This window comes from Coturnix japonica, chromosome 13 (assembly GCF_054131305.1).
Source record: "Coturnix japonica strain WE chromosome 13, WE-NBRP24, whole genome shotgun sequence".
In the NCBI taxonomy this organism is placed as follows: domain Eukaryota; kingdom Metazoa; phylum Chordata; class Aves; order Galliformes; family Phasianidae; genus Coturnix; species Coturnix japonica.
This window is the reverse complement of record NC_140675.1, coordinates 9,922,046-9,946,218: the sequence shown is the minus strand read 5'-3', so window position 1 is coordinate 9,946,218 and position 24,173 is coordinate 9,922,046. Positions and strand designations below refer to the sequence as shown.

The 24,173-nt window shown below is 42.2% G+C and overlaps 1 protein-coding gene across 2 annotated transcripts in view; it reads left to right on the top strand.

Annotated features, from left to right (window-relative positions):
• Nucleotides 1-561: 561 nt before the first annotated feature.
• Nucleotides 562-24,173, top strand: part of PRKAR1B (protein kinase cAMP-dependent type I regulatory subunit beta) — an 87,790-nt gene continuing 64,178 nt past the window's right edge. Inside the window, exons 1-4 of one of the 2 annotated variants that reach the window (XM_015876891.3) lie at nucleotides 562-726; nucleotides 1,218-1,422; nucleotides 10,209-10,379; nucleotides 13,083-13,174. In XM_015876891.3, the coding sequence (XP_015732377.1) occupies nucleotides 1,246-1,422; nucleotides 10,209-10,379; nucleotides 13,083-13,174 (440 nt within the window). In that variant the 5' untranslated portion in view covers nucleotides 562-726; nucleotides 1,218-1,245. Of the gene's footprint in view, nucleotides 905-1,217; nucleotides 1,423-10,208; nucleotides 10,380-13,082; nucleotides 13,175-24,173 lie in introns of both variants that reach the window. The other variant, XM_085513850.1, reaches the window with a different exon arrangement.

The following is a 24,173-nucleotide window of genomic DNA, read 5'->3' as shown; positions in this document are numbered from 1 at the left end:
AGGTTGGATGTTAGGGGGAAGTTCTTCACTAGGAGAGTGGTCAGGCCCTGGAACCAGACCTGGAACAAGACCTTGAACACTTGGAGGTGTTCAAGACCAGGTTGGACGGGGCCCTGGGTAACCTGATCTAGTAAAGGTGTATGTTTGGTGGCCCTGCCAGGCAGGGGGTTGGAACTACGTGATCCTTGAGGTCCCTTCCAACCCGGGTCATTATGTGACTCTGTGAAGTGCCGCTCTGCTACACAGAGGCTCGAATCCCGGGGGGTTGGACTCGATGATCTCTAAGGTCCCTTCCAACTCGCACGACACTGTGATACTGTGAACACCGCCGGGTTCGGGGCGCGGTGAAGCACGGAGCTGCCACACAGCGCCCGGCACCGCCGCACTGCGCTCAGCCGCCATTACACGGCGGGGAGAGAGCGGCGCTGTGACGGCCGGCCCGCTGTCCGCCTCCGCGTTATCCCGCTCCGCGCTGCCCGGTTCCGTGCTGCCCCGCCGAGGAGGCCGATCCTGCGGCTGACTGACAGCAGCGGCACTTCCTGCGGCAGGCCCGCAGCCTTTGTATCCGCGTCCGTCTCTGTGTGTGTGTGTGTGAGGGCACACAGGAGGCAGCTTCTCGGTCCCAGCGAGGGGAGGAGGAAGCGGTTGCGCTGCTGAAGCTGGCGGAGGAGCAGCTTCATCCGTGAGAGCGGCACAAAGAGCCGCCCCGCCGGATCAGCCGCCCAGGTACGGCCCGGTTGAGCTCCCTGCTGCTCAGCGGCGATGCGGCGCGCTGTGCTGGGACATAGAGGCCTCGCGAAGGTCCGAGCCGGGCTCTGTGCGGGGAGCTCGGCCCTCCTTCGGGTGTCACCGCGGCCCCGAGCGCTGCTTTGGAGCCACAAATCCTCCTGAGACACCAACCCGGGTTTGTGCTGAGCGGGGGGAGGCTGCGATGGGACAGAAATACGGGGCTTTAAAGCGGTGTTGAATGACTGCCTCTAAAACTCATGGCCTTGTGTGATTCATTGTACCGTTATCTGTAGATGTTGAGGAGTTAAAGTGCTAGTTTTGTAGTTACCAATGTGTTGATCCTATAGAGATGCCGCGGTCTGCGTTTCCATAATAATTCCATATAATGCTCTGAATTGATAGCTCTCAGGCAGTACTTGTCTATCTCTGCTGCTCCAAGTTCCTCTGTTAAAGAATTGTCTCTTCTTTACACCATTTCCATCACCCAGGTCTGTTTACTGTTTACAAGCCTTGAAGATGGCTGCTGCTTCTTCCTGCAGTGTGGAAGAAGATGAGAGCCTGAAGGGATGTGAGCTGTATGTTCAGAAGCACAACATCCAGCAGATCTTAAAGGAGTGCATTGTGAATCTCTGCATAGCCAAACCAGATCGACCCATGAAGTTCCTCAGAGAACACTTTGAGAAATTAGAAAAGGTCAGTGATTTGAACGTGGCTCAACTTAATGATTTTAAGCTGAAAAGGTTGTTAAAACATTTCAGATGTTCTGGTATGATTTTCTTCTTAACTTTTGAATTAACAAGCTGTTGTTAAAAAGCAAAGGCTGTTAGAAACAAGCAAATAAGCAGCCCTTTATTTGCCGATGGCTGCCATGGTTCTGTTACTGTCTGTAACACCAAGATTATGATTATCATCATATTGAACTTGTTACAAGTGACCCAAGAACTTGGAAGTGTACTCTGTGTTGTGGTGCATGACATTCTCAGCTCTCATCCATGGTTAGAGCAAAAGATGCTGTTCCCTGTTCATTCTGGTGTCAGGTGAAGTGCTTTTCACATGCCTTTTAAATTGAACAAAGTCATAGAACCAGCAGGTACTTAAAACCATCAAAGTCTGTTAATTTAATTGCTCTTTCTTGCATTCCATATCCTGGTATCTCCAATGAGAGATGCATCCAGAGAAGCTTCATATACTGTGCCTGTGTTCAGAAGCAGCATAGAGGGGAAACATACTTCAAAACATCCTTAGGCAAATCTTTACTGAAGCATATTGGTGTCTTTTGCAGGTAGTGTGAGTGCATCTGTTTGAGGGGATGGGGTTTCTCAATGAATAGATGCTCATGGGCACACAGAGCTGCAGGTTGTTAACTGTATGCATCCTTTATTAGTGTATTTAATGTAGGAAGACTGTTATTATGTTTGAGGTTTTGGGTTTATTTTTTTCCTAGTTAAGCACATAATATTTGTAGGCTTGAGATAGGAGTTTTATGTGTATTATTTTCCTCCTAGGAACGGAACTTTGTAAGGACAGAGCAAGAACAATTAACTAGTGAATGATGCATAGAGCTGCTATGTTACTGATGATAGGAGCGTTGTACACATCTCTCCTCATTTGTCTGCTTTTCTCTATCTGTGGATATAGGTGAAGTTTGTGTAGCCTGAAAATAAATACAAACTCTCTACTCGGCTCTTGTTAGGCCCCATCTCTCATACTGTATCCAGGTGTGGAGCCCTCAGTACAAAAAAGACATAGAGATTCTGGAAAGGGTCCGGAGGAGGGCCACGAAAATGATCAGGGGGCTGGAGCACCTCCCCTATGAGGACAGGCTGAGGGAGTTGGGTTTGTTCAGCCTGGAGAAGAGAAGGTTGCGGGGTGACCTCATTGCAGCCTTTCAGTACCTGAAGGGAACTTACTCCCAGGAGGGGAGTAAACTCTTCGAAAGGGCTGATAGTAGCAGGACTAGGGGAAATGGTTTTAAGTTAAAAGAGGGAAGATTTAGGTTGGATGTTAGGGGGAAGTTCTTCACTAGGAGAGTGGTTAGGCCCTGGAACAGGCTGCCCAGGGAGGTTGTGGATGCCCCGTCCTTGGAGGTGTTCAAGACCAGGTTGGACAGGGCCCTGGTCAACATGATCTAGTAAAGGTGTATGTTTGGTGGCCCTGCCAGGCAGGGGGGTTGGAACTACATGATCCTTGAGGTCCCTTCCAACCCGGGTCATTCTGTGATTCTGTGATTGTATCCAGGTGGAAATCCACAAAGAAGGCCTGGAATACTGGCAGGGAATGGGAAGTACAGACTTTTTTTCATTGTATAATGCAGTATTTAAGAAAGAAACCCAAATATCTTTTGATTCTGCCTCTGTTAAACTCCTTGGAGCCAAGACCTGTTTGAAGGGAATTAAACATGTTGAATTTCCTTTGTGAATTGTTATCTGGTTTAGTATATGCAATCCCACACTTCCTGCCCAGAAGGATAAGCACCGCTTTTGTCAAATGCATTAAAATATGCCGTAGTGTTTTAGAACATTCTGCACGGCTGGTGGGATCACTTGAGTTGCTCTGGAGGAGTTTGACTTTATGCGTTACAGAAGAATTGACAGTTGTTGTCAGTTCCTCCCCTTGGGTATTCTGCATTCTTTTATGTAATCTCCTGTTATTTCCCAAGGGACATCAGAATTCTGTAACTGAATATTGATCTGGATGCAAAACCAGAACTGATGCTTATCACAAGAGATCGCTCAGAATCAGCCAGTCCCAGGGCAGCAAGTAGTGTGAGTACGATGCATAGTATGGATGTAAGCAGAGATGCCATTGACTCCTGTAGGGCAGTCTGAGATCTAAGCTGCCTGAGCCGTTAGGGTGCTTCTGGAGATGTCCTGCAGTATAATTCTTCTTCCTACAGCACTTTGACTTCCTTGCTCAGCCATTTTTTTGAGGACTTTCTTGAGATTAATTGCACTGTGGGGGATTTTCTGCTGAAGGATAATATTTTGGCTTGGTCACTTGCATAATGCTGTTGAAGGAAATCTGCATCCCGGAGGAATAGCTGTCCCTTCTCATTGAGCTGTAGAACCAAAGGGTCTTCTGCAGTATTGTTCATCTTCTTCCTGCACAGAACTGGTCTCAGGAGAGCCATGTTTTCTGACTGCACAATGTCAGGTAGGAACAAGGTCAGTTATTTTTTCCAGCTGTGCAGCACTGAGAAGCAAAATCTTAAATTCTTTAGTGGAAAAACTATGAAAACAATGAGTTTGCATGGACTAGTTACAGAATCAAGGCTTAGCAGTGCAAATTTGGGGATGCTCGCATTTTGAATGGCTTGTAATGATAGAGAAATCATTTAAACAAGTTTTATCCTGGTTTTGGACAGTACTTGCCGTATGTAGTTACTCTGAGGAATCTTAATTGGACTGTGAATTTAACTGTTAGAGATGTTTGTAAGTGAATGTGCAGTACACTGATAGGACATGTTTGCTGTTAGCTCAGCATCCGTCCTTTGCCTTTGCTCCCTTGTGGGGAGAAGGGTGAATTAGTTAATTACTAAGAAATTGCAGGTAAAGCTTAGTATTTTCATCTATACTGAGGCTGCAGAGCTTGCATTGGTGTCAGACTGATCAGTGCCATGATTATATGATCAAAGGTGGAGTTGTCTTGCCAGGCTGAGCTAGATTTCTGCTCCACAGGAAAAGGTTATGAGTGGCACTAGCAAAGAAAATGGCACAAAAGAGAACAGCACCTTCAGTTTATCTTTAGAAATAACTAAGCATTCTGCTGGAGCCATTTTGTATGCTCTATATTTCAGTGCACTGTCTTTGCAAGCTGAGCCAGGTGCTCCGTTGCGACCTTCTGGATCTGAGTGCTCACCTGGTTCCTTCTATTGCCCTGTGCTCACCCAGGAGGAATGCTGTTGTGCACAGGCTGAACTTAATGCCATGGCTTGCTGTGGATCAGCAGTGGTTTTATGGATCAGATTAATGCTATGTGCCTTCAGGTACCATCCAAAAAAAGAAGAGTTTGGGAGAACACCAGGCTGTACCATCTGAAATTAGATGGAGCAAAATGAGGTTGTCTGGGTAGCTCCACCTTGTGATATCAGACAGTATTGCATACAGACATTATGAGAAAAATAAGGGTGCATGTGTGGCAAATTTGCTGTAAGGTAGGATGGAAAGACTGTTTACTGTTAGTAAATTACAGTTCATTTGTGTATAATGAAGAGTTTCAGTATTTGAGCATTAAACTTTTCTTCTGCAGTAATAGTCCCTGCCAGTATTTGCCTTTTGTCAGAACTTTTCATTTTATTACAGATTACATTTCTCTAGCACTTACCTGCATGTTTCTTCTTACACCAGGTCTACATGCACGTGTTTGGTATTTGGCTGGATTTTACACATTGAAGTGTTGATTACATAAGCTTTTATATAGCAAAATAAGGTCTGTTGTTTTGTAAGAGAACCTTTCCTTCATATGCCTCATAGTAAAGTAAGCAGAGAAGAGGTGGTGATGGATTGAGCTACTGGAAGACACTGGAAGGGAAGATATGAAGTGTCAACGTGTTGCAGGAGGTAAAGGGAAACAGGAAGGCAAGGAGTGAGGCAGAGCTGTGGAAATGTAGGGAGATTTTTGGCAGGAGAATTCACCTAGATTGGAAATTGGGAATGAATGGTGCAGAGGGACCACAAAGGACACTGTAATGGCAGTTAGAGTGGAGGGTGAACTGGATAAATTAATTGGAGGGGGAATGTTTAAGGTATTTTTTAGTGATGCTGTGGAAGAAAAGATAGCATTAAACATCCAGAAGGCAGAGTAATGATGGTTAGGATTGTATGAAAGGTCTCAGGTTACAAGCCTGAGTGATCTGAAGAGATTATAGAGTAGTCTGCTGTGACAAAGAAAAGAGTGGGGAAGGCAGTTCAGATCTCCCAGATTTCTCTTACTTTCAGTGATGGAATCAGTGAGTGCCATGTTTCCAATGGAGTGTTTTGCTGTTAATCATTGTGTCATTCTCCAAAAATGAAGGGTTGCTGTTACAAACCTTCCTGTATTGACAGTGTTTCCTCTGGGTCAGTTCCAGTGCAAAGAGAGATTAGTTTACTTGTGCATGAACTAGGCTGTACATTTGGTGTTGATAAAATGAAAGCAGATTCCTGGCCTGTCAGTCAGATGACACTGTGCTTGAGAGGGGGAAGAAAAAGAAAATATTTAATTTAGAGTGTGCTTTGTGTTGTTCCTTTTGAACACAGAAGTTGTAGGAAGCAGATCGGAGGTGGTGAGCTGTGATACCTAACAGCTGACTTGCTTTTCAAGTCTTCCTGGAATGCTGTTGTAAAGCTGTGCAGTGATTTGGAGCCTTGTCAGATGCTATCCTTCCATGAATTTAAACACTGTGTTTCCAGGCAGTGACAAAGCCTGGAAGGAAAGATGAGGAGAGGAACTACTGAAAGCGAATTTCTGTTTGGAAAGGCTCCAGCTAAGAGACAGGAAAGCTGCTGGTGTGTGCTCTTGAGCAGCAGTCTGAAAGGAACTTGCTTGTCATTGTGGTCACTTCTCTTGCAGTATTTAAAACACATTAAAAACTCCTAAAAGCATTAATCAGGAGAGGCAATGACCCCATGGACTGAGGACAGCTTGCTAAATTCCTGTCTTTTATACATCAGCCTCTTGCAATGCCAGTGTCTTAGCCAGAGGGGAGCATTCAAAAGATAAATGGGTCACTACTACGGATGTATGTGTTAGCTCTTTTTCCTTTGAGTCTGATGCAAAGACATTATGTTTTCTTCCCAATTTATGGCTTGGTTAGCATACCTAGTGAAGTCAGCTGTGGGATTCATCTCCACCAGAAATCATGGGGAGGTCTATGGCCCAGCTTCAGCTGGGTTTTTAATCAGTCACAACACTGCTTTCATGGAAGGTCAATTAGATTAGGTGGAAGTGAAGCAGGATATTATTGTAACACAGCAGTGCTGGTTTGTACCTTTGGAGAGTGATAGTCGCTGTTCAGCACCATAGTAGTGACTGCAGGCATTGCTCAGCTGTGCACACGTAGCCCCACGCTGCTATTTCAGATCTCCAGATAGCACAGGCACTGCCTTGGGCTGGTAGGGATGGCACAGGGCTCACACTGCTGAACCGTGAACTAAAAACCAGGCAATGCTTGTCCAAAATATTGGGCTGTGTATATGGATATCTGCATCAGACCCTGCATTTTGGAGAGCTGCATCCTGTCCTGCTGCACAGGTCAGGAGCAGCTCTGCTGGCAGCAGTGCTGGAGGTGAAGGGAAGAGCGAGGTGCTCACTGCAGCTTGCTCAGAGGTCATCACACTGTATTTGCTGTTGTCTTCCATGCGTTTTCTGGAGTCCCTCATTTTAAGGTGGACGTAATTAGGAAATAGGATTTCTCTGCCATTGTGAATTATCTGTGTGATTCAAATAGAGCGAGATCGCTTGTTGTCATGACAGCAAAAGATGGTGAGGTGTTTACTTGAGAGTGAGGTCTGCACAGGCATCCACACCAAGCTGTGCCTGAGGGCTGTTTGGAGAACTGTTCTTCAGAGCCCGTTCCTCCTTTAGCGTATTGACTCTATTCGTGCAGTTTCATCCTGGAATATATGAAGACGGCTCGGTGAAAGCTTAACTTGGGATATAGTGTGTGCTTTGATTTCAGGAGGCACTCTTTAGCTCAGTAATGGAAATCTTACCTAGTCTACAGATAGCGGCATATGGAAAAGGCAGCCAGTCAACTATCTGCTGTTTATATAAAAGGGGTTTGTAGCGAAGAGCCTTCCTTTTAAAATGAATCACATGGTAACTCACTTTTATAATCCTTTAATATCTTTTTTTCTTTTTTTACTTTAGAAGATATTTGGGTTTCAGAGCATGCTTTGTGATATTAATTTCTATCTCATCGAGCTCGCTTTCTTGTATAAATCCGTGCTGGGGCAGAGGAGATATTTATTAATTCCTTGGAAGTGCCTTCATGCAGTGTGTGCTGAAGAAGTGTCTGTTTGATATTCAAATGTGGCAAGCTCTTGCTTTTCACTCCGAGCTCCTATTAAGAGAGCTGTGTAAGAGCTGGATTCCTCTAACTAGTTACCTGACTGCTGCCTTGTGACAGTTACCTCTCAGTGTACTTACAACTGCTTTCTGCTCTGAAAAGTTTCCTTTACCTTTCAGTTAAGCTTATGAAGATGAGACGTTTGGTTTGGTCGTGTGGCATAAAAACACACCGTTAACTGTAAAGAGAAACTGGAACACCAGTAACAATATTTCATATTCTTCAGTCCTAGGCTTGGTTTTGATGTCTGGGTTTTAAATACAAGGAAAAGAGATAGTACGCATATGTTTATCTATAATGTTTGTATTGCTGCAAGTGCATAATTGTGCTAAGGGAAGCTAAGGGTAGTCAGAGAGGAGCTGTGCGTGGGGAAGAAGTTGATGTGGATGCTGAAATAGGGCTTGCTGAGTCATTTTTTTTCCCCACATATTCTGTGCTATTATTTGAAATTTGAATTGGAAATGGAAAAGTTCCAGTAAAGATTTAACACATCTGAAGTCAGCTTGTTTGTTTGTTGGTTCTGTTTGTGGACGTCATCTAACTCAGCTGTGCTAAGGGCCAGCAGTTGTAGTTTAGCAATCCCCATTAAAAACAAAGCAAACAAAAACTGATACCAGAAAGAACTCAGTGCCTTCTGAGGCAGGTCGCCTGTCCAGCCCTGTCAGTGTTAAATCCCAGTGCGTGTTTCTCAGATATTTTAGTAGTCTCGTAATCAAAACGAGAGTGTGGGGCCTGTTACTTTGTATTATGCAGCATGGGAAATACTATTTTGCTGTTTATTTCTACTGGCACAACACGCTGAAGGTTGGTATGAAAGCTCCTCAAGTTAATAACAGGGCAGTGTTAAGTGATGGTGCAGAACGAAACTGGAACGAGACCAGAAAAGACAAATGGCATGACTGGATTTGTCAGACATTTGTAAACATGGGTGGCAAAACGTATATTAATCATTTGTTATTCTTGCAAGCTTAAAAATTGTGAACTTACGCCAGTTTTCTGCACCACTCTTTTCTGGTGTCATACCTGGTGAGTTGGCTGTAACTCATTTCCTGTGACAATGAGACCAACTGGCAGTGTTGGTGATTTGCCACATCTCTGGTGCTGATGCTCCAAGATCCTTCCTCCTCCACTGACTCCATGTACTAGCTCAAATTGCTTGGTCTCGTCAGAAATTAGTGGTGTAAGGCAGAGTTTGGGTTGTGGCATTGCTGTCAAAGGGAAGTTGGCTTTGCTGGCTTTGCAGGGGCCTTAGCATTGCTGCATTTTCTTTTTTCTTTCACATAGCCTGCACCAGTATGAGTTCTCTCACAAATACAGGAGTTGTTCAGCCAACAGCCTGATGAGTGCTGTTTGTGTATCAAGGTGCATCTAATGCGTATGGCAAGGGAGTAGGTGACAGCAAATAAACCACTGAGCTACTGCTGCCCAAGCAAGATGCCCGCTCACAGTGTTTGTATCCCCTGCAGTTTCCCTTATGGGACAAGCTGAGGATGATGCGAGGTCCGTCCCATGGCCCTTCCTCCTCACCTTGAGTATTGTCAAAGGCTGGAAGGAATAAGCCGGGGCACTGGAGAAGCAGTAGAACAACCTGAGTACTGCTCAGGTGTAGGTTTTTGGCTTTTGTTCCATTGAACTTGCACATTTTATACCTGAAAACACTATAACTACAGGTAATCATGTTTGTATGAGTTCTTCAGAAATCAGATAATTCAGTGTATGAATTGACAGCATCCTGTAACTCTCACATCCTTCCTTGAAGTTTTTTTCTTGCTCTTATTACCATATTTTCAGGGATTCCCCTTTGCACTTAACTCTGTCCTCCATGGATTTGGCATTTGGAGGATAACCTCCCTATTGGCCAGCTGCTGCTAAGCCAGCCATCATTTTTTGTGGTCCTCTGGAGCCTACCTTGGATCTTGCTTGCTGGGAAGCAGCCCCACTGCTTGTAAGTCTGTTACATGGCAGAAATTCTGGAATAGGGAACATCTTTGTTCTTTCTTTGCAATACAAAGCAGAGCAAGATGAAGAAACTTATCTAATGTGTTAACATGTGACTTCTGCTCTGTACAAGAGACAAAGATATGTACAAGCCAACTTGGAAAATAACAGCTGTGGTGTTGGAGAGTTAGCAAAAGAAGCTCATTCTTTTTCTTTCTCAGCCAGAAGTAGCTGCAATGAAGTGTCTTTGGTTTATAGTACACTGGTTTCCTTTACGCATAAAAGTATTGGACAGGTCAAGTACTGGATGGTACCTGTGTATGCATTGGAGCGTCAGTCTTTCAAGCTGCACATTTGTAGTTTTCTTTGACAAGTGTGTGTGTGCATTTTCAAACATCTAAATGTAGAAACGAAGTAGTTGCTGAGAGTCGTAGAGGAAACATATTGAGTCTTACATGGGTACATGTTTCATTTGTCTCTTTTTGCCTTGCAGGAAGAATGCAAACAGATACTGGCTCGGCAGAAGTCCAGTTCCCAGTCTGATTCCCATGACGATGAGGTTTCTCCTCCTCCTCCCAACCCAGTAGTAAAAGCCCGGCGCAGGAGAGGAGGGGTCAGTGCAGAGGTGTACACAGAAGAAGATGCTGTTTCTTATGTTAGAAAGGTAATGCATTGTCATGTCTCTGCAGGGCAATCAAGTGATTTGTGTTTTGCTTATTTATAGCACTTGAAAGTACAGGTCAGCATGTAGAGTATTGTTCTCGTGTCAGCAAACTTTGGCTTGACCGTCTTCTCAAGTACATTTGCTGCCTCTTGGATAAAGTAATTTCCCAGTGTTGCTTTAGCATTCTGTGTCCTGTTTTGAGGAATGCTGCTGATCTGTTTCCTACCGTTATGGAGTAATTAATTCTCAGCCATTTTCTCAGTTTTAGCAGAACCTGAGTTTTGGAAAGCGGCCTTTTTATTGCTGCATTTCCTTCTTTATCCCAAAAAGCCACATCTAGTTCAGCTTTTCTCATAATCAAGGTCATTTATGTTCTCTAAATCATTGCAGACATGTGATTCCCATGTTGATTGGATTCCCATGTTGATTCCCATGCCTAACCTGCTGATACTCTTGATTGTGCTTGTGCTGTTTTGTGTGACCGTCTTTGAAGAAACGCCAATTGCAAATAAAATAAATGCAGGAGGAGTTAGAATGCTGCAGTAAAAGTGATGTTACTTAAATAAGATCTTAGAATGTAAGAATGACACGAGGGAACTGCTAAGAGGAGAAATATGCTTAGAAATTGTAATTGTTAATGGAGTAGTTCACTTTGGGAATTGTCTATGTATGTCATTGGCAAAAATAGATATCATAGCACAGGCAAGGATCTGACAGTATCAGAGCTTTACCCTTACAGTTGTTTTTGACATGAAAATCAGGTCCTATTTGAAATAATGGGTGAAATACTTGTTTGTCTCTGTTTAATATAGACTCCATCTGACTCTCCTGAAAATCAAAGGAAATATTCCTCCTCACACCCCTGGGTAATGTTTCATGTTTTGGATGGATCCCGAAATTAACTTTTTCTTCCTTTTCCTGGCAGCAGGATTAGTAGGCAGTAATTGGTCCACAGCTGGAAGCAACAATACGGATCGCATTCTGTGATTCTTATCCTCGTGTTGCGTGACAAGGACTACTACAACTTCAATTTCCTAGAAACTGACTGAGTTTAAATAATAAATGATTTAGGGATGGCTTCCTGTCAGGCCATTGATACTGCAAGGAATGTAGAACTAGCTGTGGGCTGTTTTGTTTCTGTGCTTTGTCTTCTGCCATAAGCAAATGATTCCCGTGGTGAATCCTGAAGCTGTGTGTTTGTGACAGAGGTTTCTGGAATACAGAAACAAAGGGAGATGCTGGAAGGGTGAATTACGAAAGAGATGAATTAGTGTAAAAAGCAAGGCAAGGGTTGTATTGGGCTATTGGAAAGAGAAGGATTTTTAGATAATAGCCAGGAAGAGCCATTGGCTTGAATTCAGGTGCTGGATAGAAACACATGTGGGTCATAAGCAGTTTAAAGGATCCACGGAACGGGTGAGCTGTAGGATGAGTAGTGCTAAAGGGAAAGTGGTGAGTTACGTCACTTGAGAGGAAATGAAAGGAGATTTAACTCAGTGACTTGAGCAAGCATCTGGGGTGGTTCCATTCAGAAGAGCACAGAGATCACTGCGGCTGCTTGTTTCATTGCTTCATCCTGAAACCAGAGAAAGCAATGTTTGTCAACACGTCTGACATAGCCTGTAGTTACCAACTAACAGAATAACTAACAGAATAGGAATTTTGTTGTAAAAAAGTTTATCTGCTCAAAGAGAACACTTGGTGATTACTTAGAAAAGTGATATTAGGTGTGATCAAGTGATTCATTTAGACTTTTCACTTTGTTGCTGTGATCCCTAAGGAATCTTTCCTGTGTTTTCTTTGTCCCTGTCCCACGAGACTCACCTAAATCTCTGCCCTGTAGCTTTCGTTGCTGCAGATTGAGACTGGAAGAGGCTGGTCAGCAGTATTTTATCATCAGCTAGAGCTGAGTGTCAGTGATGTAGATTATCCCCTCTTGGCTCAGCAGTAGGTTGAACAGCTAGGTTGTTTTCGTAGGACAAAAGTGAGAACTGCAGGTCAATCTGGGGTTTCTCTGGTAGGGGGAAAACCAAGAAAGAGTTACTAACCAAATATCCATTTTATTTAACGTAGCAGAATTTAAACTTTCAGTATTATGACGAAATTCACATAGCAGAGAATGTGTACGTTCTCCTCAATTAGCAAATAAAATGCCTCTTTATTCTCCAACATAAATCCTTCTCACTTACCAAGAAGATAAGTTGGAGTTTTGACCCAGCTGAGCCTTGCAGGAGCTCAGTTCCTTATACCACAACCAGCACTGAAAAGCATCGTGTAATCAATTCATTTCTTCCTTTTCCTTGGAGAAAATGTACTCATTCATTATTTTTAATAGTAGGTTGCTTCTGAAACTCTTTGTGGAGAGAGAAGAGTAAGAAATGTGTTTTCCTCAGTCCAGTAGATCTGATAGAACACTGCGCAGCTGTTGGTACCTGCTAATTATGGGATTTTATGGCTATCTTTCTCCCTCATCGTTTCAGAGCTTGCATTTCTTTTCAGGTTGTCATGTTGAGAACATCAATTCTTATCCTCATGTTATCAAAACTGTAATTTATTACTTTCTTAGTGGCTTTATATTATAGCTTAAATCTGTCCCAGTTTTTGAAATCGAATTGCATCTGTTATCTTGAATAATGGAATTTTCTCTATATTTCAAGTCATACGAGTAAATACAACCAGACTCTTCCTTCTTTTCACCCATAGGTTATTCCAAAGGACTATAAAACTATGACTGCTCTGGCAAAGGCCATCTCCAAGAACGTGCTCTTTGCTCATCTCGATGACAATGAACGAAGGTATGAGGTGCTTTATGATTTAATGGATTCCATAACTTGACCTGAAGATTCTGTCAGATTTTATCTTAGAATGGTCATCGAAGATCAGAGCTGCCCACTGTTGGTTTTAAGTTATAGTAGATGGCAGCCCTCCACACAGATGGTATTACAGCAAAGGATAAAATGATGCTCTGAAAAAGAAATAGGAGAAGAGAATTTATGTAAACATATTTAATAATTGCAAGTCCACTGTACCTGGTGGGCTTCCTCCTAGGATCCTGGAAGGTCCTTAGCTGAAGTGACCTCAGATCCATTCACTGTAACTTCAGAGAGCTCAGGTGATAGAAGAGTGGGACAGTAAAAATATAATGTGTACTAAAACCTAAAAGAGAATTACGGATAATTTATTATTATTATTATTATTATTAAACTGTTACAAACAAATGATTTGTAACCATGGCAAAGAGACCAAGGAGATCAGTAGCAGCCAGAGTGATTTTTTAAGACCTTGAAAATGTACTTCTACGTCTGTTGAACAAGTCTTGTAGCTAGAGAAGGCATTGCAGCTTGAGTTTTACTATGCCATTAGTGTTTAATATGTGGGGCAATCTAGAGCAATATGGCTTTGATGAAGGCACTGTAGAGTCTGTGCAAAACTGAATGGATTCCTGTACCAAATACCAATTATCAGTGGTCCAGTGTTGTGATGGAGAGATGCTACAAAGAAGGGAGCCATGTTGAGCATGATGTTCTTCATTGTTCTCTTGAATTACCTCCGTGGCAAACTGGTGTACCAGCCATGAATTTTTAATTGACGTGGAGATGAGACAGACTGATAGAACTGAGAATTATTTTTACCACCAGAACATCAAGCAATGCAGTCCTTCAATGGGACTGTACTCATACGTTTTCAATCAAAGCATGTTCCCAAGTGTGCAAATTTCACTCCCTCTTGAAGCCATTTACTTGGTTTAATTACTTTGCAATCCTAATTATGATGATACTGCATTAGCATGCAGATTTCTGGTGTAATTAGAAGAGAAGTAACTGAATATTTCTTCTGGCTTTTTTTACCCACAACAGAGAATTCTTACACAGAACTGCCAAAGATCCTAATTATACCATCTGCATACTGACGTGACTAGTATTGGTAGGGTACATTTTCTGGTTGGAAAAGGCACGTTTTGGCAATATGAGTATGGATGAGAGGGAAAGAGGAAAGGAAAAGCTCTGTGCTAAGTGTACATTGTGGTTATGGTCTCCTAACCATTTATTTACTTGTCAGCCAGATTATCCCATTACAAATGTATAGCAGGGGGAAAGAGGTGTGCACAGGGTCCCATAGGCTGTTTTGCATTTCTGCAGTCCTTGTACTATGGCTTCATCAGGTATGTACTGCCTCTGCCATCAAAAACTTGGGAGCGTCTTGGTTTCTGGATTCTGAACTGGAGGTTATTCAGCTATGTACCATCTTCCTTGCTGAAGTGCCACATTCAGGCCTTGAGACAAACATAGCAAGCCATTGCTCATGGTGGAAGAAAAAGGATCTTAGGGAGGACACGTGCATTCTGCTTTTGCGGGCAGGATTGAGATGAATGGATAAATGGACCCTTCTTTGCGTTTTATTGAGCTCCCTCTTGACATCACACTCTTGCCTTGTTGGGTTTTTTTGGTCAGGTGTGAAGTCATCAAGTTGGAGCATACCATTGCTCTCACTTGCAGTTTGCATCTGGTTGAGGCTAACAGCTAGTTCAGTACAGTATATGATGTATGACTTCATTTGGGGTTCTGTCCTCTTGGAATAGTGGGAAACTAGATAAGAATATTTCATTTTCTGTGCTGCAGTGATGATTGTGTTTATTTACTTCAGTGCTTCCTACACTGAAGATGGTCTTGTTTCAATTAGTGTTGTGGTTGACAATTCTCCAAAGTAAAGAAGGTCTTCAGGTGGGGTAGGATGAGCTAACAGGGCCAATAAAGTCTTTGTTAGCAATGGGTAATCTGCACTTTTTCTTCCTCTCTGAAAAGATTCATAAGTTAATCTTTCCAGTGGCTGTGTAGTCCATGGGACTTAAGTTCCATCCACTTGCTGCTTGCAGCTGTGAAGATCCTTATGTCTGACATAAGCCCTTATTTATAAGCACGAAGTGTAATGTTATCTGTGTCCAATATTCATTATGAATTGCATTAGAAGTCCCGTTGAAGTTAAGATAAATATGTACCTTTTTGCACTGGTGTTCCAAATAGTTTTGTTCAAATAGTCTGTGTTTACATTGTGTTTGCATTCCTGGTCTTATTTTAGGTATCATCTTTTTATATGCCATGGTGAAACAAGTTTTGCCATCTATCTGACAATTGCACATACATACACGCAGCCTCCAGTACAACATTATACTGATAAGCTCAATAAATAAGGAACTGTAAATGCATAAAATGCTGAAAGTGACAGAGCTTGTTTATCAGTGACTCCAGTCAAAATTTACATTTCAAGAGTAGTTAATAGTATAAGAACAGTGCAGCTCTGAAAAGCGATGTGGCAGTCAGCTGTTTAACTGCGGCGTGTTCTAACTCTCCTCTCTCCTCCTCTCTTCTTTTCAACTGCTCAAAAACTCTTGAAAGAGAATTTTAGGAGCAAACAATGCAGCGTGTTGGTTAAGGTGAGATGTAAGGGCAGCAAGATTTTTTATAGAAGTGCAGTTTGTACTATTGCACAGACATTATGGAGGAGCTGTAGAGATGGCCACCAAGAGGAGTTTTCCAAGGTAGAAAGCACTCTAAAAGCTTGCTAGATATGATCACTGCTGGATCAGCAGCTCCATGCCTGCCTGGTCCTGAGCTGTTGCTCACTGAACCCTCACATGTGTATGCACAGTCCTTCACAATAGATTCTTGTGTTGTGGCTCTGGAGGGAGCTCTTTGCAGCATAGAACAACTTCTGATGCAGAAGGCAGCGCTGTGCAGGCTGTGCGCCCAGAAAACCAGGAATTGCCCTCCAGCCTGTTCACATGTGAGCAGCCTTGAGAGCTTTGAGATGGAACATCAGTGGATTTGGACCTATAGCCAGGTAAGATACATTCACCCTCTTTTCATTTTACTAGGGGAAAGTGCTGTACTAACACTAACTGTAAGGTATTTTTGGCAAATTTACTTTCCATAGCTGCTGCTCTTTGCCATAGTTTGTCGTTAACTTCAGTTGATGGCAGAAGCCATCTTGTTTCTCTGTTGTGCCCCTGTTGCATCCTTGAGGCAGTCCCAGTAAAACTGATTAAGCAAAACACCAGTCCTTGATGATGACATTTGTACTTAATAAAAGAACTTTAACAAAAATGAATTGCAGATTTAGATGCACTTTCTGAAAGACACGTCTGCTGTCTTTCTAATCTCCCTCCAGCATGCTGGTGAGAAGTTAAATTGATACATGCCAAGGTTGTCTTAAGTGGCCTGCAGTATTGATCTGGTGGCCGAAGAAGTTGAAAAATGTCCTTGCTGATCTGGACTCCTCCTAGTCTGAACATGATCTCATGGTTCAGGTCCATCTATGCTCCTATGACAGGCCTAATTCTGAAGGCTGTTAGAGTTTGCATAAACTTTCCCCTTTCTTTTAGTATGTGACGTTTGAGAATTTTGCATGAGGGACAGATCAGCAAGGCAGGGTGTATTGTATTGATGCCCTCTTGGCTTATTTGGTTTTGTTCAGTCAGCAAGCCATGAATGATTTCTATCTATGCAAAGACAGAATTACATCCATAACTTGGCAACGTTTTATTTCCTTTCCCACTCTTGGATTTCCAGTAGATTAACATCCTCTAAGGTTTCCTCATTGTGAAATGCTGTATAAAGTCAAAACTAGTGACAAGGGGCTAGTTTGGTTGTCCTAATCTCCTCTAACCTAGCAGTGCAGCTAGCAAGAATTTTTATTAGTTCAGCATGTAATCTGGAATAGAAGCGCACGCCCTTGGCTTTGCCATGGTGTTGGATAGTTGAGGGAAGAAAGAGTTCAGTTTCCCTCTGAGGATAAAAATATAAGATTTCATCTCATCATTTAATTGGCAGGATGTTCAGTGTCTACTGGACAGGGGCAGCCACTGAGAACTCTGACCTGAAGAGGAACAGTGAGAAGGTTTGGAGGTGACCTGCAGTGGGATCAGAAGTTGCTTTTTCCGGATACGGAAGTTTCTACAGCTGACAGTAGTCAATGAGGAGAAGGAGAAGGACCTGCAGCATTAGTAGTGAGTTTGAGATCAACAGGAATGTCAGTCGTGGTTCCAGGATGTCACCTGCACCTGCCTGCTCTGCTGTGAACCATGAGCTGCCCTTCTGTCCCTGTTCAGAGGCTTGATGGATGCCTAACCATGTTCAGAAGTAGACTGGGAAAATGTTCAGCTGTATCTTTATGCAAATTGTATGTAAAATTTATATGTAAAAGCTTTGTAAAACTTGTTCATGAGGGAGCAGAGAGAAAAGGCTGCTGTTTTACGTGTTTCAGACCAATAGAGTCATTTTTCCAAATGTTTTCCCCTTCTTTGCTGCTCTACCAACAGCTGTGATGCCTGTGACAGCTTTCAGAATATTGTTATGTATTTTATTACTTGGACTAATAATAAATTGGCTTTTTTTGAACCATAAACTGGTGTGAAAATGCTTTGGAAACAAGTTTGATTATTTAATGCTTTCGCTAAAATATCGAGCTTTAATGGAAGTGCAAAAAAACAACAGTAAGTGACCTAAATGGTAGGAAAAACTGCTGCGTTTACTGCAGGAGGACGTGGTTTTACATTACTCGTGTGTTGCCTGCATGGCAAAGATGTCAGAGTAAAGGGCATTTTTTATTTTCTACGCTTGCTAGAGCTGATGCATACAAATGAAACTTGGCACTTGCACTGGTCATGGAAGCCAACCAAGAGTTTTCTCCAAGTAAGAATTGTGTTTTCCCAGCATCCTCGCAAACTCACTGCTGTGATTCTGCAGATAGAACTGGACACAGTGTTGTAGGTACCACCATCTCGCTGTTAACATTTCAGAAAGGTGTTCCACTGCCTTCTTACAGATGTTTTACGTAACCCGTGCTCTGTGATGTGGTCTGCAATTGAGGCAGTTTTGTAAGCCATGATTGGTGCCAAAGTGGGCTCCTTTAGGGACATGCTGGGCTTAAGTATATGCTATTTGAAAGACATTAGGGTCCAAATTAAGATTTCCTCAGCACTGAGACACAATAACGTTCTTAAAATGTAGTAAAGGGGAAATGAGTAATCATGTGTCTCTGTACCCTGAAGACAAAACATCAGAATTAGGCTTAAATTGTACAAGATGGAAGTAAACTAGACATGTGGTAATAATTTCTAGTGGTGAGGTTACTTAAATAGATTGGAGAGTCTCTGATTGCTGAGGCAGGTTGGGCAATCTCTTTGAACAAAAGCCTATTTTGTCCTCTCTGTGGATGGGAGGAATCTCAGTTGTGTTTTTGTCACTCCTGGATCCTCAGTGTTGTAAGGCAGTAATGTGTGCTTCCTGTTTACATCTTTTTTTGTTTTCCTTTTCTTCCTGTGTTTTTTGTGTTTGAAGGGTCGTTATTTCTTCTCACATCTTCTTTTTTTCCTCAAATTGAATCTATTTCTTCCTTTGCATACCAGGTTACTCAGACCACTGACCATTTTTGTTGTCCAACTCTATTCTGTCGGTCCACATCTTTCTTGTTCCTTTATATTTTTCACAGCAACAGCATATTGTTGACTCCTGTTTAGCATGTGATCACCAGAATCATTAGACCTTCTTCTGCCTTGGCAGTGAACATTCACCACATGTTTGTGCTGTTGATTATTTTAACCCAAATATAATACTTAGCAGTTGTATCTTTGTTGCAAGCGACTGTATTTTCACAGTCCATTTCTTCAGTTCGAAATGATTTTACATCCTTATCTTGTTTTCTGAAGCGCTTGCAGCTTCTTTACAGCTAGTTATGGTCTTCAGATTCAGGAAACATCCTGTATGCTGTCATCCAGGTCATTAATGATTGGGCTACTTATTTCAGTATAGGCATGATTTGAATGTGTAAAAAGTGGTTCTCTCTATCTAACAGATGAATTTTAGTTGTTGTCCTGTAGATCTCACATTGAAATATTCTTAAAACTCGTGGTGAATTTCAAGGACATTATGGTTACTATATGCTTTATTCACTTCTGCATAATACCATGTTTTATTAAAGCACTGGCTGCAGGCCAGCTGGAAAGCCTCATATATGTGGAAGAAACCTAAGACGGCACCATTCAGGAGCAAGATATTTCAGAAACAGGATGCCACAGCTATGACATATTCATTACACATCCTGTGTTTTCCTTGCATTTGTAACTTAACTCTTTTGTTAAAAAACAAACAGTCTGGCTTCTGCCTGTGCTGCAGTGTGCACAGCAGTGCAAGAAACTTCTGATCAGGCTGCGTTATTGTTTTTGTAGCTACAAGAGACCACACTGTGCTGAAACCACATGGATTGTTTAGGTAGAATATTTACTCTGCCTGTTGTTAGCATCTCAGTTGGCTGCTGCTTAAATACACCTAAACCAGGAACCTCAGGGTATGGTTTCACAATTAATTTAACCCAAACTAACTCTGAGCTGCTACCAAAGTGAGTAATGCAGTTATTGCCAGAGCTTGGCTTTGTGCTGCTCTCATGTGCTTGTGTAGCCGCAGCTACCCAGATCAGTGCTTTGGAGCATGATCTCTTCATCCTCCTCTTGTTGGGGCAGTTTTCAGGTCAGATTCGTTCCCACCACCTGGCCACAGAAATGCTTCTGCTTGCCTAAGAGAGGCAGTGGAAAGGCACAGCATAATCTCAATCTGCTCTGTGTGGTACACAGGAGGGTGGGCTGCACCCTGTGCAGGTTTATAGAGGTGTGGATGTCCCATCTGTGATGGAGCTCCTGGGGATGGTTAGCTGGCCCTGGTAATTTGGGGTCAGAGGGCACGTGTTTATACAAATCGCATGTACATGGAACAGATATGGTACAGAAGAAACTGGTGCATAACCTCTCTGTGAGATGTTTTTCCCGATGGTCGGCCATATTAGAAGATTAGCCTGTCTTTTATAAGCAATCAAGAAGAGGAAGCTCATCTCTTAAATGAGCCAAAGTATACTAAACGAAAGCTTTCCTTCTCCGGGTAACACTGCAGTATTTCGCAGGTAAACAGTCTGGCAACCCAGCTTGTCTATAGCTTTGAAAGAGCATGTTTAACTATGTGAATTGTTCCATTGACTTGCCGTGGATGTCAAAGGAATTACTCGTGTGTTTAAACTGAAGCACATTCTGTCTTGCTGAATTAGAGCTTTCCAGTGAGGAATACTACTTAAACTGGGAGAAGTTACAGATTTTGGAGACAGCAGTCGTCTGGCAGTAGTGATGGAAATGCAAGCAGGTAGAATTGCCCAGCCGCTTGGAAAAGAAACGATCCAATTCTCCATTCAAGGATTAGCTGTGGATTTAACACTGACTCTATTTTCCAGTTCATCCATCTCATTTACCCAAGAATTATTGTCTTTAATTACCATTGTAGTGCCTGCAGGCAGCAGGCCTTAAATTAGTTATGCAAAGTTCTGCTCTCAGCAGTCATCAAGAGATTGCATCTGCTTTACTATCGATCCCTTTCCAGCATCATGACAGCATGCAGATTTTGTGCTAGAGAATCCTTTTCTTGATGTCATTTTTTGGCCTGGTAGGTAGGTTATTCTCTTAAGCATAACTAAAAGCACACACACATTTGGTATTTATGGATATTTTTATCTTTAGAAACAAATACTGTCAGTTCATAGCTTTTTAGAGGTTGTGATTCACCCTCAGTGTTTTGTTACACAGCTTATATTCTTCATCACAACTACTACTGGCGCCATTCCTAATGACAGTTATTTTTACTGCTGCATAAAAGTGGTTTTCATATGGGCAATATGTCACCAATTCTGAGAAACAAATTAAAAGCAGAGAAATAATTTACCTAAATCCTTTTTAGACCTGGGAAAAACTACCTGTGACGAATACTATTCATGCATGCTTATGAAAAATTGAGTCTAAACTTATCTCTGTATATGTAAAATAGAAGAATTAAGGCTGCTGAATTTAACAGGCCTTCTGAAATCCTTCTGCCGCTGCAGTGTGTGTGAGTGTGCCTTTGTGGGTTTCTTTACACAATTATCTGGCAGTGGCTCTGAATCTGCGTTACTCAATGCTAAGGCTTTCCAGAATTGAACACAAAGGTTGAATAAAAGAACATCCACTCTTCTCAGCAAGTCTTTGTCCTTCGCATTGGAGCAGCTGGAAGCTGACTGGGAGCAGCAATTTGTCTTTGCATATGGAAGAACAATGGTTTATTTCAGCTAAAGCGATGCTTCCTTTTTTTTTCTCTTTTTTTTTCCCCACAGAGGTTGTAGGTAACCTGTCAACACTTACTCTTACTCTAATAAGTCTTCATTAGGTGACTGATTTTGCAACCTTCCACGGCTTTGAAAGCCTACGTGTCTTCACGTGGGAGTATTACCGGTACCGGTACTGGAGGATCAACTGTGTGATTAAGTTGCTTAGTTATGCATTTAGAAGAGGATGTTCAGAGAGCTCAGAGGAACTAGATATTTGCATTGATTGATATATAGTGGGAAGTGAACATTTAACTCCGCTAAAGTACTCCTGAAAATCCCCGTCTTATGTTGTGAATGTTTCGATCTGTGCCATTCCATTACATGAGGACATCTGCTCAGTAGCAGGGTGTTTGGAAAGGGAAAGGAACTGACCTTAGAACAGAAAATAATCTATTATGAAAAGGGATTTTGTGCTCGGGGCTTTTCTGTTTCTTTTTTTTTTTTTCTTATAGGAATAGAAGATTCAGCTTAGCAACCAGATGAAGTTTCTCTGTCATTCCAGTGCACTTAATGGAAGTACCGAGTGTGAGTTATTTGACTGTTAGGCTCCTGACTCTGTTCTAAGGAGAAAAAAAAACCTGACAAACCCAAACAATGATTTAGTTCTTGTTTTACAAGTTCCTTGCTAAAGATTTTGACCTGAAGTACATTGCATCTTGTGAGGTAACAGCTGGTCTGTCTTGTCTTTGGAAAAAGTAACAGTTGCTAAGATTTCTAGAAACAAAGACGGTCTTTGAATTCTCTGGAACAGCTGTAAGAGACTGACACACCATGCACTGTCAGCTGCTAAATTCAGATATTCAGACTGACCGACACGGAACGCTTTAACCCTTTGGCACCATCATAGCCCTTTTCTCTCTGTTTTTCTTCTAAAAGAATGCCATAAAACAAATTTAGTTGTCAAATGCCTTTTGCTGTCAGAAATTAAAGAAAGGAAGCACAAAACTAGTGCTTTCTTTGTAAAGGTTTCCTTTTTTATGTTCACTCAGTTAATAAATGAGATGAAGACAAGCTTGCTGACAGGTGAAATTTGCATTAGAAGTGTATAGCACCGTTCTTTGTGTAGTAGCTACATATCCAGAAAACAGCATCAGATGCCATTTGAAGGCACTCAGCATCTTTGCAGATCTGTAAATGCAGAGTGTGTTTAGTTTGGCAAAGCAGAATGGAAGGTGGCTCAATTGTGGTCTGGAAGGGGAAGGTGGGTGATAGCAAAGGTGTCTTCAATACACAGAGGTCTGCGACATCCAAAAGCTGGTGGGTGAAGCTGGGCACGTTCAGACTGGAAAAATTGAGTTTTTGCTTTTTTGAGTAAGCAGGGAACTGATCCATAAATTAAACTAGCTTGGCATGTGGCAGATTTTCCATTGCATGAAGTCTTCAGATCAAGCTTGGCTCTCCACTGCTGCTAGTTCTTAAAGAACGTTCTGAAGTGCTCCATTATATTGTGGGTTTTTTGAAAGATGGTGAAATGTGATGACATGAAAATTTATTTCACTTAGTAAACAATCAGCACTCATCTCTTGCGAAGAAAGCATTTGAAAATACAACTTTGGTATGCCTGAAAGCCAAGCTGCTGTAACGTGGGGCCTGACTGGTTTTTGGGTGCCTGAAATAGGCACATGTTGGGTGTCTTTCTGAACTATTTTTTTAGTGTAGTTACAAATGATTGGATATTATTCAAGAGCCTCTGTAGTCTGTGTTAGATAGCATCAGGAAAGCTGAGGTTGCCTTAGCATGTAGTAGATGGTTGACTCTTGGTGCTGCACAAAATGGCTGATGGCGATGCTCATGGGGAATGTGAAGCACCCAGCAGTTGGGCTGAATGTAGTTTTCTTGCCCAAAGAGCCATATCTATTCAAGCTTATTCCTACATGATTTGCTCCTAAGCAAGTGTGTAGTAATGGGGTTGTACAAAAATTATTCCTCTGATGGCATATAGCCCACTTTGTTGGGCTGTGTACTTCTATGTCCTGATTCTACTCCATCTAAATAGCAAGAAGATTGGCAGTTAACCAAAAGATTGGCAATTATCATCACTGTTTGCAGAATCAAGATTGGTTCACTCTTCTTTTTATGGATACAGCAGCGTGAAAAAAAAAGTAGTTGTGTCATGATCCCATAGGAATTGAAAGTTCTTTGATAATGTGAATGAATATCCTAGAAAAAGGCTGGCATTCACAAAATGACTTAACAGATAGGATAACTGAGGTAAGAAGAATATGCCACACACTCATGAGCTTTAATTCACATCAATGGGAAAACACCAGTGTTAGTTGCAGTTACCACAAGGCCCATGTAAGGGCTGGATCTTCCAATGTCTCTCTTTGCACTTTGAAGGAAGGACCAATTTTGCTGTCATTAAACCAAACTCCAGTGCTGTTTTCCACATTTCTGGTATTCTGTGAGATCTGTTTGTCATGAAAAGTCATCTGTGTAAAGGTAAAAACACAGGGGGAAACAATAGAATCAAAGCAACACATTTATGCATTTTGAGTTTAATTTTGTTTGTTTCAGAGATTTACATGGCTTTGCTGCTACATTTGGAGTGCTCACTCACTCTTCCCCTGTTCCATGTGTGGTAGATGAACTTTTGTCCAAGTCTTTTCCTAACAGAGGCAC